The 15,083-nt window shown below is 58.7% G+C and overlaps 2 protein-coding genes across 2 annotated transcripts; one reads left to right on the forward strand and one right to left on the reverse strand.

Annotated features, from left to right (window-relative positions):
• The first annotated feature begins 325 nt into the window (after positions 1–325).
• LOC308043991 (dynactin subunit 2-like) lies at positions 326–9,517 on the forward strand. Its single transcript, XM_080350419.1, has 14 exons — positions 326–434; positions 1,085–1,153; positions 4,240–4,336; positions 4,455–4,516; positions 7,457–7,555; positions 7,639–7,799; positions 7,886–8,033; positions 8,116–8,181; positions 8,260–8,298; positions 8,423–8,500; positions 8,634–8,705; positions 8,821–8,923; positions 9,032–9,123; positions 9,205–9,517. Exons 1-14 carry the CDS (start codon positions 399–401, stop codon positions 9,289–9,291), a joined length of 1,209 nt encoding a protein of 402 aa, XP_080206545.1. The 5' UTR covers positions 326–398; the 3' UTR covers positions 9,292–9,517.
• A 1,330-nt stretch (positions 9,518–10,847) lies between these two features.
• Positions 10,848–14,882, reverse strand: LOC308043877 (aurora kinase C-like; the record flags this gene model as incomplete). Its single annotated transcript, XM_080350197.1, has 8 exons — positions 14,797–14,882; positions 14,300–14,435; positions 13,957–14,011; positions 13,036–13,227; positions 12,444–12,582; positions 11,891–12,039; positions 11,338–11,512; positions 10,848–11,024 (listed from the first exon to the last, which is right to left on the reverse strand). The coding sequence occupies exons 1-8, from the start codon at positions 14,842–14,844 to the stop codon at positions 10,848–10,850; spliced, it is 1,071 nt and encodes a 356-aa protein (XP_080206323.1). The 5' UTR covers positions 14,845–14,882.
• Between the last annotated feature and the right edge of the window lie 201 nt (positions 14,883–15,083).

Consider the following 15,083-nt stretch of genomic DNA (forward strand, 5'->3'; position numbering starts at 1 on the left):
GTGTTCTTGCAGCTTGGTTAGAAGCAGCTGGCAACCTGTCAAACGTAAAGGCAATTCAGTGAACTCATTAAAGCTTTAAAATGTCGGCATTTGCCCTTTCCTGGGTGCTTTCAGTAGCAGTAAGCGTAGTAATCAAGCAAATTGTAGCACAGAGATGGATGGTGGAGCTGTAACCCCGGCAGCGCGCGCCCGGCGCGCCCGCCCGCAGCGCCGCCCGGACACGGCTCCCGGCCCCGCCGCCCGCGGCCCCGCCCCCCCGCGGCCCCGCCCCCCGCGGCCCCGCCCCGCGCGCTGCTCTCGCGAGAGCGGCCCCGCCCGCGCCGCAGCTGCTCGGCGGAACCGGAAGCGGGCACCGTCCGCCCCCGTTACTGACCGCCCCTCGCTACCGAGCCCTGGCCATGGCCGACCCCAAGTACGCCGACCTGCCCGGCATCGTGAGTGCGGGTCGGGGGAAGCCTGGGGGTCTGAAGGGACTCGGTGCCTGGGGGCATCAGGGAGTCTGGGGAGATCCAGGGGCGGGGGGCCTGAGGGGGCCAGGGGGAGAATGAGGGGTTTGGGGGTGTCTGATTCGATTAGAGGAGGAGATCTGAGGGAACGGAGGGGGTTTGCAGTGGCTGGGGTGGGTCTGGGGGAACTGTGGGGATCAGAGGGGTTTGGGGGGTCTCTGGGTCAGTAAGCGGGGCATTTGGGGAGACTGGGGGTGTCAGGAGAAGGGAACGTGTTAGAGGGAGCACCAGTTGGGGTCAGAGGCATTTGAAGTGACTGGGGGAACAGGTGTCTCTGAGGGGCTGGGAGTACCCTGAATGTTTGGGGTGATTGTAGGAATTGGTGACTGTGAGGACCTGGGGCATTTGGAGGTGTTGGGGGGACAGGGGCAGTTCTTGGGGTGTGTGGGGACAGCAGGGGTGTCCAGAAGGGATGCGGAGGCTTTGGGGAGTTGGAGGGTGTGGGGACAGATGGCTGTCACAAGTTCTTGTGGGCTGAGGTGATATCTGAAGCTGTTTGAGGCAGTTGTGTTGATCGCAAATGAATAACAAACAGCCGAGGAGAGCTGGAGTTTCACCAGCGCCCATTTGTCCTGCAGGCCAGGAATGAGCCTGACATCTACGAGACCAGTGACCTGCCCGAGGACGACCAGGCTGAGTTTGAGGCGGTAAGGCCTTGCTGGGGCTGTGCTGCGGTGAGAGGATGAGAGTGTGCCTGTACCCCACCCCGCAGCCATCCAGCACAGTGCGACTGGCACCATGGCAGGGAAACGGCTCCTGTCCCCACATGTCCTGCAGTGCCACGTCTTCCCCCATGGTGAAGTGTCCCAGTGATGCACTGCCCCATCTCTCAGCCTGCCAGCGCTTTGGGGGGCCAAGTGAGGGCAGGGTGCAGCCCATACCCCACACACGGTGGATATCCCCATCCCCAGTGTCTGCATCCTGCATAACGTGGCCAAGGGCAGCAGAAGTGAGCAGGGCTGGCCAGCCTTCCTGTCCCCGTTGGCTTTGGGCAGTGCCTGCTAGACAGCACACGGAAGACAAGTGCAAACTATTGAGGTGGATTCACTCTCATAAAACGGCTCTAAGTGGTGCTGGGGTCCCACAGACTAGCCCTGTGCTGGAGCCCATCACACCCAGGCTGTGGCCGTTCTCTGTGGGACTGCCATGTGGTGACTTCGACGTGGATTGACACCAGGGGCCTGTCCTCAAGCCTGCTGGTGAGGCAGAAAGCTGATGGGTGCTTGTGGATTGGCCCAAATGGTTGCTCAGTGCCTGCCCCAGACCCCACTTTGCTGGCACATGCTGCCGGTTGGTCTGAGATGGTGGAGGGGGCGCTGAGCCACGGCAGCACAGAGGCTGGACCCAGCTTGTCCCTGCAGTGCAGACAGTGTTTGTGGGGCGCACTGGGCACCCGGCCCCGATTCTGAGAGAGACCAAAGAGATCCCTTGTGAGATCCAGGGTGGCAAGACACACTGAAATGGATTGTTTCCACCTAAAGTTGCCCCTGACAAGCCTCAGTCACACCGAATTGGTGCCTGAGAGTAGAGCAGTGACACACCAGTGATTCCCCCAGTGTTTTCCCTTCCTTGTGGCCCCTGCTGCAGACAGGAGGTGAAGGGTTGTTGGGGTTTTTACTTCCTGTAACCTCTCCTGGGAACCCCTCACGCAGCTTTGTTGTGTTTCTTGGCTCTCATGCACTGAACTGACCTGAGTTTTCTCACCGCTTTTCCCCTCCCTGCTCCTCCCCACCTTGCCTGGACGCTAGTTTGCACAAGTAAGCTGGTTCACCACTGCTGGTTCTGCATGCCATTTGCGGTGGATTTTTGCATGCAGATGTGCACAGGGTACCACAGCCACTGCCTGTTGCTGTACCTCCTGGTCCTGGCTGTGGGTCACTCACTCCGCTGTGGGGCACAGGCAGCTGGCAGTGGCTGGGCATCCTAAGGTGCAATGTTGTGCTGCTGCTGCCTCACTGCTCTGCCTTGCCCTCTTTGCATGTTCTCTGCCTGACTGCACGTGCTGCACTCCTTGTCGTTTGGGACCTCCATGGACCTCCTGGCCTCGCCATGATGTGTCTTGGCTATGCTGTACTCCTGCCCTGGCAGCCTCGGGCCTCTCCGCGGTCATGCTGCCTGCGCAGAGGGCTGCCACCCAGGGCTGGTCACTGCCGTCCTGCCGCAGCCCATCCTGCCAGGCTTTGTGGCACACTGCTGGGCTGGGCAGGATGCAAGCAGGCAAGAGAGGCCGTGCTGAGCCCTCACCCCTGCTGCCAGCACAGCATGGGGCTGAGTGCTAAGCAGGTGACAGCTCATGCCCCTCTAGGGACTTGCATTGGGCTTTTGTCCCCCCAAACTGCAGGCAAGGCCTCCATCCTACCCCCAAAAGACCCAGCGACCTGCCAGGCACTGGGCTGCTCCATGGGCCCTTGTCCTGTCCCAGGCTCTGCTCACATCTTCCCCCAAGGTAATAACCGAGCTGGAGCAAGGTTATCAAAGCTGGGGCTTGACTGCATCACCTCCAGACTCTGGCCACATCCTGCTCCCGTGCTTTCTCTGCGCACCTTCATCAAGCCTTGTGGTGGCCATGACCAGCGTGTCCCCAGCTGCCCCTGAGTGTCCCACCAAGGGGTCCAGCATGCTGCTGCCCCCACTCTTGCAGCCGCTGCCTTTGCCTCCATGCTGGTGGCCCTGCATCCCACACGGCTCCTGAGCCCTCACACAGGGCTGGTGGGGCCACCCTGGTAACAGCCTTGGCGCAGAGATGTGGGTGATGGCGGGCCATGCATGGGACAGACCTTCTAACGTGGTTTTTGTCTCTCTCTCCCCCCTCTCCTCCTAACCTTGCTCTGACTTTCTCACTGGGAAACGCAAGGAGCTGGTAAGAGCCTGTCTGTCGGCCACTGTAACACTGCACTCTGTTCACAGGCACTTGCTGCTGCCTCCTCTCAGCCAGATGGCCCCCCTAACACTGCTAGCGCTGCTCCTGCTGTTCTTGCTCCTCTTGTCCATCTGCAGTGCACCAGGGCTCCCCAAAAGTGCTTCAGGCCACAGCCAGGCACAAGGGCTGAAGGGGGGCTACCATGGCCCAGGGCAGCAGGTGGGGGAGTCCTTCAGGTGCCTCCTTGCAGGGCCCAGCAGGGTCAGGGGCCCCTCACTGCAGTGGGGCGTGAGGAGAGCCCAGACTCACCATCTCACTCACCTTCCCAGGTTCTGGGCAAAGCCTCTTTGGTCTTTGAGGGGCTGAAGTCCCGCAGCTCCCCCAATGTCCCCTGGATAGCAGGAGCCACTCTAAAATACAGCTGTGGGGCAGTGCTAGCCCTGCTGTGCTGGAAGAGGCCCCAAGGTGCTCACAATGTGCATGGGCTCAGCAGCAGGTTTCCTGATACTGGTTGTGGGGCTGCCAAAAGGTTTCAAGGCTCAGTGTACACTTGCACCTCTGGCCCTACTGCCTGGCCCCCATGGGAGGGTTTTGCTGCCTGCCGTGCCGGGCCAAGCCAGGGGTCTCATGTCCCCACTCTAGACCCTGGGGCTGTAACACATCTTGTACAGCCTTCGCTGCCCCAGCAGACCCTTTGTGGGGTTCTGTCCCTGTCTGTCAGTCCGTGGGGGCTGCCTTCACCTCCCCACTTGGTTATTGTCCTCCCTCTCTTCAGCACTGGCTCCAGACGGATGCTGGTGCTGCAGGGAAGTGGCAGCTCTGCCAACAAACCCTCACAGCTGCCTCATTCCTGACACCAAGTGTTGTGTTCAGGAGGAGCTCACCAGCACCAGTGTGGAGCATCTCATCATCAACCCCAATGCTGCTTACGAGAAGTTCAAGGACAAGCACCTGGGCACTGAGGGAGTGGGTAAGCCAGGGATTTTGGGAAGGGTGGGCTATGGGAACTCCGGGTCACTGAGCAGAGCTCAGATAGGGCACAGCTGCCCTAGATATTTTCGGGTGACACCCTGCTCTTCCTCTTCCAGATTTCTCTGATCGCATCACCAAGACCAGGAGAACGGGTTACGAGTCTGGGGAGTATGAAATTGTGAGTCCAGAGTACGTGGGGATGTGAGCCAGTCATCCCTGTTAACTCCACAGTGATGTCCCTGCCCAGCCCTACAGATCACACAGAATCACAGAAGGGTGGAGGTGGGAAGGGACCTCTGGAGGTCATCTGCTCGAACCCCAGTGCTCAAGCAGAGCCACCTAGAGCCAGTTGTGCAGGACTGTGTCCAGATGACTTCTGAATATCTTCAAGGATGGAGACTCCACCATCTCGCTGGGCAACCTGTGCCAGTGCTAGGTCACCCTCTCAGTAAAAAAACCTTTCCTGATGTTTAGGGGGAACCTCTCATGCTTCACTTGTGCCTCTGGTCCTGCCACAGGGCTCCATCCTCTTGGCACTCTCCCTTCAGGTATTGATAAGACCTCTCTGAACCTTCTCCAGGCTGAACAGTCCCAGCTCTCTCAGCGTCTCTTCACAGGAGAGATGTTCCAGCCGGGTCAGCATCTTTGTGGCCCTTTGTTGGGCTCTCTCCAGTATGTCCATGTCTCTCTTGTACTGGGGAGCCCAGGCTGGACAGTGTTCCAGGTGTGACCTTGCCAGTGCTGAGGAGAGGGCAAGGATCCCCTCCCTCGACCACAAGACCTCTAATGCTGCCCAGGACCCTATTAGCCGTCTTTGTTGGATTGTGTTTAGCTTGGTGTCCACCAGGACCTTTTCCACAGAGCCACTTTCCAGCTGGGTGGCCCCCAGCATATACTGGTGCCAGGATTGTTCCTCCTTGGGAAGAGGACTTTTGCACTTCCCCTTGTTGAACTCCATGTGGTTCCTGTTGGCCCATTTCTCCAGCTTGTCCTGGTCCCTCTGGATAGCAGCACAACCCTCTGGCATCGCAGCCACTCCTCCCAGCATGGTGTCACTTGCAGATTTGCTAAGGGTTCATCCTGCCCTATCATCCAGATCATTAAAGAAGACATGAAAGAGCATCAGACCCAGCATCAACCCCTGGGGTACACTGGTTGTTGCAGGCTTCCAACTAGACTTTGGGATGATGATCACCACCCTCTGGGTCTCACTGTTTGGCCAGTTTCAATCCACCTCTGGGCTTGCTCATCCAATCCAGACTTCAACAGCTTCTCTTGGAGGATCTTACGGGAGACAGTGTCAAAGGCTTTCCTGAAGTCCAGGTAGACAATACCCACTGCACTTTCCTTGTCTGCCAGGCCAGTCATCTCATTGTAGAAGCTTATTGAGTTGGTCCAGCATGACTTCCACTTCGTTGAAGCCATGCTGATTCCTCTTGATGATTTTGTTATTCACATGCTTGGAAATGGTTTCCAGGAGTTAGCTGCTCTATCACCTTCCCAGGGAATAAGGTGCGGCTGACTTCTTGTGGTTCTCTGAGTCCTCCTTGACCTGCTTGAAGATGGGGCATGACATTCACTTTCCTCCAGTACTCTGGCATTTCTCCCAGTCACCGTGACCCATCAAAGATTATTGAGAGTGGCCTTGCAATGCCATCAGCCAGATCACTCAGCCCTCGTTGAGGGATCAATTTTGCAATCAGAATTGGGTAAAATAATATTAAACCTCAAACATGTTTGTGTCAAGCAGGTTTTGTGGATGTGCTGACCTCTTCTGGATACATGACATCCCCAGCCACATAATGAAGCTCAAATGATTCTGAGCGATGCTGCTGCCTTCTTGACAATATCAAACCAAAATAATTTCAGTATTTTTCTCCTGGCAATTCTTCCAGTCCAAGAATTCCTGTAGGGACACCCCCTGCCCGCACGCTGTCATATAGACTCTTTTATCTAAAGGGAGTGGTCGCTGGGGAGGAGCAGGGCAGTGACAGGGCCTGGCTTGTGCATCTCCCATCAGCCAGATTCCCTCAGCCCTCATGGGTGCATCACATCTGTGCCCATGCATCTGTCTGCGTCCATTTTCCTTAAGTATCCCCTGACCTGATCCTCTTCAGCCAAGGATATGTCTGCCTTGCTGTAGCCTTCCCCCAGCCTCTGTGACCTGGGATCCCTGAGGGTTGGTCAGGCCGGTAGAGATGGAAGGTGAAGGGGACCTTTAGTGCCTTGGCCTTTCCTATCTCCTATGTCCCCAGGTTCCTCACCTCATTCAGCAGCAGGTGGCCATTCCCTCTCATCGTTCTTCTGTTACCTGAGAGCTTACAAAAGCCCCTCATGTTGCCTTAGATATTCCTGGCTAGGTTGAGTTACATCTGGGCTTTGGCTTTCCTACACTCATTCCTGGCTGCTCAGCAATGTCAGTCTCAGGTTCCCTGTCCCTGCTCCAGCCTCTGCCTCCTTTCCGTCTGTGTCTGGGTTTGGTAAGAAGCTCCTGTTCACCCAGGTGGCCTTGTGGCTTTTTTGTCTGATTGCCCACTTGTTGGGATGGAGAGCTCTGGAGCTTAGAGGAGGTGATCTTTGAACATCAACCATCTTTCTTGACCCCCTCTTCCCTCCATTGCCTGATCCCAGGGGACTCCTCCAAGCAGATCTTTGAAGACACCAGTCTGCTTTCCTGAAGCCCACGGCTGTGAGCCCCCTCCTCCCCATCCTCAGCACCCTGAACTCCACCAGCTCATGATCGCTGCACCCCAGGCTGCCTTTGACCGCCACATCTCCAGTGAGCACCTTGTTGGTGAAGATGAGCTCCAGCAGAGACCCTCTCCTTGCTGGTGCACTTAGGAGCCTCCTGGGCTGCTTATATCCTTCTAGCAGACATCTCTGAAGTCCCATATGAGGACCAGGGCCCACAAACACGAGGTTGCTCCTACCTGTCTGTTGAGGGCCTCATGTACTTGTTCTTCCTCATCAATCCCTTTTTGTGCCTTTTTGCGCAGGTATGGGCAGGCACCGAGAAGTACCAGCATCCAGGTCACCACCTCCCCTGCCCTGGGTGCCTGGTGCCACAGGTGTTTTGTGAACCTCTGCTTGACCCCCAAACCTGTTCCTCTCTCCACAGCTTGGTGAGGGTCTTGGAGCCAAAGAGACACCCCAGCAGCGATACCAACGGCTGCAGCATGAGGTACAGGAGCTGGTTAGGGAGGTTGAGCAGATCCAGGTGAGCATTGCCCCTGGCATGGGGGTCAGTGGGGAAGTTGTTGCAGTGGCGTGACACAGTCACATTTCCTCCCCAACCCACAGAGCACGGTGAAGGAATCAGCAGCAGAGGAAGAGCTGACACCCATGGCCTTGGCCAGACAGGTTGAGGTCCTGAAGCAGCAGTTGCTCTCCAGCCACCTGGAGAAGCTGCTGGGTCCTGCTGTGGCCATAGACTTTGCAGACCCCAACGGTGCCGTGGCCAAGTGAGTGGGGTCCCAGGGTCCCAGGGCTGCAGCCTGGGGAGCAGGGGGAGGATATCAGCATCCCCCTGCCTTTTCCCCATGCCCAGACGCCTGCTGCAGCAGCTGGAGGTGGTGAAGTGCAGCAAGGCGACACCAGGGAAGAGCCCTGCCAAAGGCCCCGTGCCCACCAGAGATGCTGTCACCTTTGAGCTGTACTGGAGGCCAGAGCAGGACCAGTTTGCCCAGACCGCCAAGGTGAGCATGGGGAGAGGGAGGACACTGTCTCTGACTCCAGAATGAGGCATCCTGCTACCTCACCCTCCTCATCTTCCCCCAGATTGCGGAGCTGGAGAAGCGGCTGGCACAGCTGGAGGCAACAGTACGGTGTGAGCCCCACAGCCAGGTGAGGGGCCAGGGGCTCCTGCCCTGCTGCTCTCCTCCCCCCCATCCTGCCCCACTGATGCAATTTACTTCCCCACAGAATCCGTTGTTGGTCGGGCTGAAAGGCACCAGCCTCGTGGTGAGTCAGGTGGAGTCGGGGTGCATGCAGGGTCCCTCTTCCCCCACCCCATGCCCGCATCACTTGGCAGGGGCAGTCTGGGAGTGCTGCCATCTGCTCCCCTCACCCTGCTGTCCATCCCAAGGAGACCATGCAGGTCCTTCAGGCCAAGGTCAACATCCTGGACGTGGCTGTGCTGGATCAAGTGGAGGCCCGGCTGCAGGTGAGGGGGGACGGAAGGAGGGAACTGCATGGTGGGTGTCACAGGGCTGTGGGGGGTGCACTTACCAAGGCTGTGAAATCGAGGGTGGGCATTGCTGGATTTGGGGGTCTCACATCTGCTTCCTGCTCACCAGAGCGTCATGGGGAAAGTGAATGAAATCGCCAAGCACAAGGCAACCGTGCAAGATGCCGACACCCAGAGCAAGGCAAGAGCTGGTGGGGAGGGTCCCCCTAAGGCAACCCTGGCATAGTGGGGGATAGATTGAGCCCTTCCTTCAGACTTGCTCACCCCCACACTCCTTGCCCCATCCCATCTCCCAGATCCACCAGATCTATGAGATGATGCAGCACTGGGACCCTGTGGCCAGCACCCTGCCTGATGTTGTGCAGAGGTTGGTGACCCTCAGGGACCTGCATGAGCAAGGTGAGGGGCTGGATGGGATGTTGGAGACAGTGTCGTGGTGTGCCCAGGGATATCCTGGGGGAGTCACTGCTTCCCTCCCCAGCCCAGCAATGAGCTTTCTCCTTCCAGCTACACAGTTTGGGCAGGTCCTTGTGCACTTAGACACAACACAGCAAGAGATAGCTGGTGCTCTGAAGGACAACACTGTGCTGCTGGCAGAGGTTAGTCCCACCAACACCCGATGGGGTGGAGTGAGGTCCCCATCCTGCTCCCCCACTCACCTTCCCCTCTCACCCCTACAGGTCCAGAAAACAATGAAAGAAAACCTGGCCATTGTAGAGGACAGCTTTGCAGACATAGACACCCGCATCAAGCAGCTGCAGAAGTGAGAGCACCCTGGAGACACCACCCCTACCGTCGGGCATACCTACCCTGTCCTAGGCCCTGCAGCAGCCTGGGAATGACTCCTTCCCTCCACAGGTACCAGCCCCGCTTGTATATAGCCTGGCTCTGCCCCCCTGCTCAGTGTGGGGGCTGGAGCGGTCCGCCCCACCTCTGCGTTCCCACTTGGGGACGGGGAGCTCTGTAGCCCCCCCAATAAATAGCGCAGCTCAAAGTGCATTTGTGTCAGCATCTGCTTCAGGGTATGCGGCGTGGCCCAGCGCTGGGTTTTAAATACATCTTTTAATGGTGCCTAAAGCCCCCACCCCCCCCCACAGGCTTCTCGTGTCACTAAACCCAGTTGCTCTGTTGGAAACCTGTGACCCATGGGAAACGTGTCCTCACTGCCAGCTGTGGGACAGGGTTTTTTCTGTGTCTGCATGTGGGAATGAACCCGTGTGGGTGGGGAGAGCCTGGGGCAGGGGCACATGGGCCCCCCAGGCTGGCAATAATGATTGCTGCTGGTACCGGAGACAGAAGGGAGAAGCCTTGCATTTGGTGAGTGAGAACCTCGTGCTAAACTCAGCCTGAGTGGATCCAGCTGTGGGGTGGAGACACCCCCAAGCTGAGGTAATGGAGGGCAGCTGTTGTGGCAGAGCTGGGATGATGATTTTATAATTGGTATTTAGGTTAGAAGCAATGCTGTAAGGTCACATCTTAAAATATATTAATAGACTAAATTGAAATAGTTGCTTGTTGTTGGATCAGCACCAGCAGAAATTTTTAATTATTCTCAGACTGTAATACAAATGATCTAATTCCTAATGTTATTTATCATGTTTCTGTGCCTAGTCAGCTTTGTTGAAAAGTTTCTTACTGTAGAGAAGGTTCAAATGGTTGTTGTTAGTGCAGATGTTTTCAGTAGGTCGATACCTATAAATGGTAACAGTAGGCACTTCATTATTTAGTACTATCGCACTGTGAGAGCTGCCGAACAAAACATACAGCATCTCTGAATAGGCTGCAATGTTCATCTCGTGCTTTTTGGCAAACTTTGTACTTGGATGATGATTTGCAAGACCATACTTGTTTCAATTAAAAATTCCAAGAAATTGATTTAGTAATACTGTTGAGATATGTTGTATGGTTTGTATTTGCCTTTCAGTTAAACAGAACTGAAGTGATTAAAATCATGCCTGAAGAGGGATGTTCTGTTGTTACAAGATAAAATAACTCAGCTGAAAAAAAAAAAAATGGAGGGAGGAAAAGAAGGGTGAGGGTTTGTCCCCTTCCACCCTGTGGTGTGCTCCCCCTGCCCTCGCGGCAGCTGTGGGGCAGCCGTGTGTCCCTGTGCTGGCACAGGGGAGTTTGAGCTTATCTTTTGTTTCATGCTTTAGTTAATACCTTAGGATAGAACTGTATCCCTGATGTTTAGCAGAGATAGAGGATGATGTTTATGATATTACTGTAAGCCTGTCTTTAAGAATAATACTTAAAAGTTTATTTTATTCTGCAGTTTACTATGTACAGGTGTACATAGTGTCAGTGTTGCTGGGGTGGGGGCTCAGGGGTCGGCGGGGGGCGCGTAGGCGGGGGGCAGCACCCGTCGGGAGTGGGCACGCACCCAGGGGTGCTGCAGCACGTCCTGCAGGGGCAGGCGCTGTGCCGGGCTGCGGCGCAGCAGGCGCGAGATGAGATCACGAGCACCCTCGGGCACAGTGGAGGGGAAGTGCAGGTCCACCTGGCAGGGATACAGAAATGGAGGGGGTGTAAGGACCCCCCCACCCCTGGGGTCCCTGGACCCCCCCAGCTGTGGGTCTCCCCCCACAGTAAGAGTGGGGGTTGTGGGGCAGGGAATGTGTATGTGGACCAAAGGGAGGGTCCCCATAGCAGGGAGATCTGGAGGGTCTGTGCTCCCTAAATGTGGGTGTCTCTGTGGCACGGTTCCCACTGTGAGAGCACAGCATCTGAGGCTGGGGGGTGCTCTGGGGTGCTTGTGGGTCCCCGGAGGTGCTCCCCAGGGTGTGTGGGTATCCCTAGGGCGCAGTCCCCACCTTGGTGATGCGGCGGTAGGTCTCAGCATGGGAGGGGCTCTCGAAGGGGGGGTGCCCAACCAGCAGCTCATAGCAGAGCACCCCCAGGCACCACAGATCCACCTTCTCGTCGTGCTCGCGCCCCTCCACCATCTCAGGGGGAAGGTAATCCAGAGTCCCGCACAGCGTCCTCCGCCTGGGGGGACACCTCATGAGGAGACAGCCCCATGTGTACGTGCACCCACCAGCTCTCCAGAGGTACGTAAATGCAGTTCTGTGTTAGGGGGAGCCCCCCATTGGCATGTTGGGGCCCCTTGGTGGTCGTTGTCTCCTTTCCCTCTAGGTTGGTGACACCACCCCCAGGGGGTGTCCCTGTCCCCACAGGGTGCCCCAGGAGGGATCCCCATTGAGCCCCCCCAGCCCTATAAGGGCCCCCTCCCCAGCCCATATCAGAGGGAGGGCATGTGCACAGACCACATAAAGTCAGTGATCTTCAGCTCCTCCAGCCCCATCAGGTGCTCCCCCAGATCCATAGGGTTCCCCACAGACCACCCGGGGTCCACCACAGCTGTACCGGAGGGAGGGGGCGTGCACAGACCACCCAAAGTCAGCAATCTTCAGCTCCCCCATCAGCCCCAGCAGCAGGTTCTCAGGTTTGATGTCCCGGTGAATCACCTTCTTCCCATGGCAGTACAGCAGCGCATCTGCCATCTCCTCCATCAGCTGAGGGAGCCAAAACGACTGGGGGTCAGGGCACCCCTGAGTGCCTCCTAAATCCCCCTGTGCCATCCCAGGGTCTCCCACGTCCTCCCTGGCTGCACAGGGGCTGGATGCCATGGTGAGGCAGATAACAGATCCTCTATCACGTGGGGGCTCAGGGCACCCTCACACCCCACAGGGTCCCCCACTGACCAGAGCGTGGCCACTGTGGGTGGGGCAGCAGCTCCCTCTATCAGCTGGGCATGGATCAGGACACCCTAAAACTGACCAGGGGGTCCCCAGGACCACAACACTGGTCCAGGGGGACCTCAGTGTTTGGGGCTGGTCAGAGGGCCAGACACCCATGTGTGGGCGTGACCCTGGTGTCTGGGGAAGTTTCAGGGTGCTCCATTTTGGGGTGACCTGACCGTGGCGGTGCGGGTGGCATCGAAGCGGCCTTGGCGCTGCAGCTCCTTGTAGAGTTCCCCCCTGGGCGCGTACTCCAGGATGAGGAACACCCGCCGCTCATCATGGAAGTAGTTGTAGAGGCGCAGTATGTTGGGGTGCCTGAGGGGAACAGGGACACACAGTGAAGCTCCAGGACAGGGTCTCCAGTGCCACCCGCCATCACCCACAGGATCTTGGTGACCCACAGTGTCATCTAGGGGACCTCTGTCAGCTAGAGCACCCCAGTGCCACCCACCATCAACCCAGCAGAGCCCAGGACCCAACCCCCACCATCACCCAGGTGACACTGGGACTCCCTCATTGTCAGTCCGGTGCCATCCACTACCACCTGGGGTGGGGGGGAGTGGAGGTGGGTGTTCCAGGACCCTTCACTATCATACTGGGGTCCTCAGGATCCTCCCACTGTCACCCAGTGGGTCCCTGAGTGCCACCTCATTGAGCTAGGGTCCCACCAGTGCCACCCACCATCACCCAGGAGGTCCCTAGGACCCTACCACCACCACCCAGGGTCCCCTGCCTCCCCCCGGACACCCCCATGCTGTGTTTCCTGACTGTAGGTGTGCCATGATCTCGATCTCTCGCCGCAGCTGGTGCTCCACCCCTTCCTTCTCCACCTGGGACTTGAAGAGGACCTTCAGGGCCACCAAGAATTTCGTGGTCCGCTCCCGTGCCAGGTAGACACTCCCGAACTTGCCCTTCCCCAACGGCCGCCCAATCTCAAAGTCATCCAGAGTGAAGGTCCGTCTGCAGGGTGGGGAGGCAGAGACATATGATAGTGGGGGCACTCCATCATGGGGGACACCCAGCACCTGCACCCATACGTAGCCAACACCAACCCCAGTGTCACCCATCAATGCACAGGGGTCACAGGACCATCCCACCATCACTCACGGGGGATCTCCGGGACTCCTCCCTTCTGCAGTGTCATACTGGGGTTCCCCAGTGCCACTCAGGGTGTCCTTGGAACCCCCACAATCACCCCAGGGTCCTCAGGACACCCCACAGTGCCACTCAGTATCACCTAGGAGGGTTCTCGGGGACCTCCCTCTCTGATCATACTTGGGTCTCCAGCAGCCCTGCTCTTTACCCCAGGGTCACCTCAGTGCCACCCACCATCACCCCGGGCCCCCTCCCCGCACCAACACCCCAGGGTCACCGCCCCCCCCACCACATCACCAAGAGGGTCCCAGGATCCCCTCCCACTGCCCAGGGAGTCTCTGGGTCCCATCCCCCATGCACTGTCATACTGGGGTCCTCAGAAGCTCCCCAGGACACCCACACTAGCTCCAGGGAGTAGTTGGAGACGCCCAGTGCCACCCAGTGGGTCCCTGGCAACCCCTCATCACCCCAGGGTCCCTAGGACCGTCCCCACATATCACCCCAGGGTTCCCAGTTTTGCCCATCACTCCATGGGTCCCTGCTGACCCCAGACCTCCCCAGTGGCACCCTCTCTCGCCTCCCCTCCTCACTTACTGGGGTGGAAGAGAGGCTGGCAGGGCAGCGGGCTCCAAGGGCACCTGCTCGACTCCTGCGGGACAGAGGTGTCAGCTGGGGGAACCCCCGAAGAACACCCCTGGGGTTCCCCCATAACCCTACATGGGACCTGGGCATCCAGGTGCCTCGCTAAACCCAGGTGCTCGGTATCTCCCTCCCAAGGGCCACTCGTCCCGAAGGAACCCAGGCGTCTGGGCCCTCCACTCCCAAGAGATCCCTCCTCCCAAAGGGACCCAGACCTCCCACCCCCCAACTCCTCCCCAAGGGACCCTTTCACCCGCCCCCCTTCCTCCCTCGTGAGCCCCAACTTCCCGCCCCGTACCTGGCAGGGCCCTGGGCTTGCCGGGGGCCAGGCCGGCGGCTTTCGGGAGCAGGCCCGGCTCGGAGGCGGGGGGGTCGGAAGCGGGCGGGTCCTTGCAGCGCACCGGCTGGTGGGCCGGAGGGGCCAGCGCCCCGCACTGCCGGCAGGGTAGGGATCACCGGGGGGACACCCCGCCCAGGGGTGGGGGACACCTCCAAAGGAGACCCCAACACCCTCCAGGGACAGGTCATGCCCCCCCGCCCCCCAGACGGGCGCGGGGTAAAAACCTGAGCCACCCCAGGGACGGGGACCACCCCCCACCAGAGAGGGCAGGAACCACCCTGAGGGTACCCGTGGAGATGGGGGCCCAGGGGGCACCCCGAGACCCCCCCATCCCAGGGACGGGGCACCCCGAGACCCCCCCATCCCAGGGACGGGGCACCTCCAGAACGGGCAGCGTCACCCTGAGACGCTCCCCCCGCGAAGGGAACACCCTGGGAATGAGGAGGGGGAGTCACCTTGGCCAGGCGGGAGAAGTTCGGGTTCACGTTCTCCTTCTGCGCCATCCTGGGGACAGAGGGCACAGCGCCGCTACGAGACCCCGCAGAGCGCCGGCCGGGCCGCGCGTCCGCACCCGCCGCCTCAGCGCGCGGGCCCTGCCCCGTGCGCCGCCGCCGCGTTTCAAATCTGCCACTCTCTCTCCCATTGGCTGGCGCTTGCCGCGCGCCTCTCGTCCGTTTGCCTCTGGTGGGGATAGTTCCACCCCTACCCACAAGCCCCCTCCGGCCGCGCTTATGCCGTTTCT

Source organism: Nesoenas mayeri (genome assembly GCF_963082525.1).
Source record: "Nesoenas mayeri genome assembly, chromosome: 10".
Lineage (NCBI taxonomy): Eukaryota > Metazoa > Chordata > Aves > Columbiformes > Columbidae > Nesoenas > Nesoenas mayeri.

Excerpts from the sequence above, each read along its gene's own strand:
- LOC308043991 (XM_080350419.1), top strand. The coding sequence starts at position 399 with ATGGCCGACCCCAAGTACGCCGACCTGCCCGGCATC. Across the intron at positions 4,517-7,456 it reads AGTCTGGGGAGTATGAAATT|CTTGGTGAGGGTCTTGGAGC; the intron begins GTGAGTCCAGAG and ends CTCTCTCCACAG. Across the intron at positions 8,034-8,115 it reads AGTTTGCCCAGACCGCCAAG|ATTGCGGAGCTGGAGAAGCG; the intron begins GTGAGCATGGGG and ends ATCTTCCCCCAG.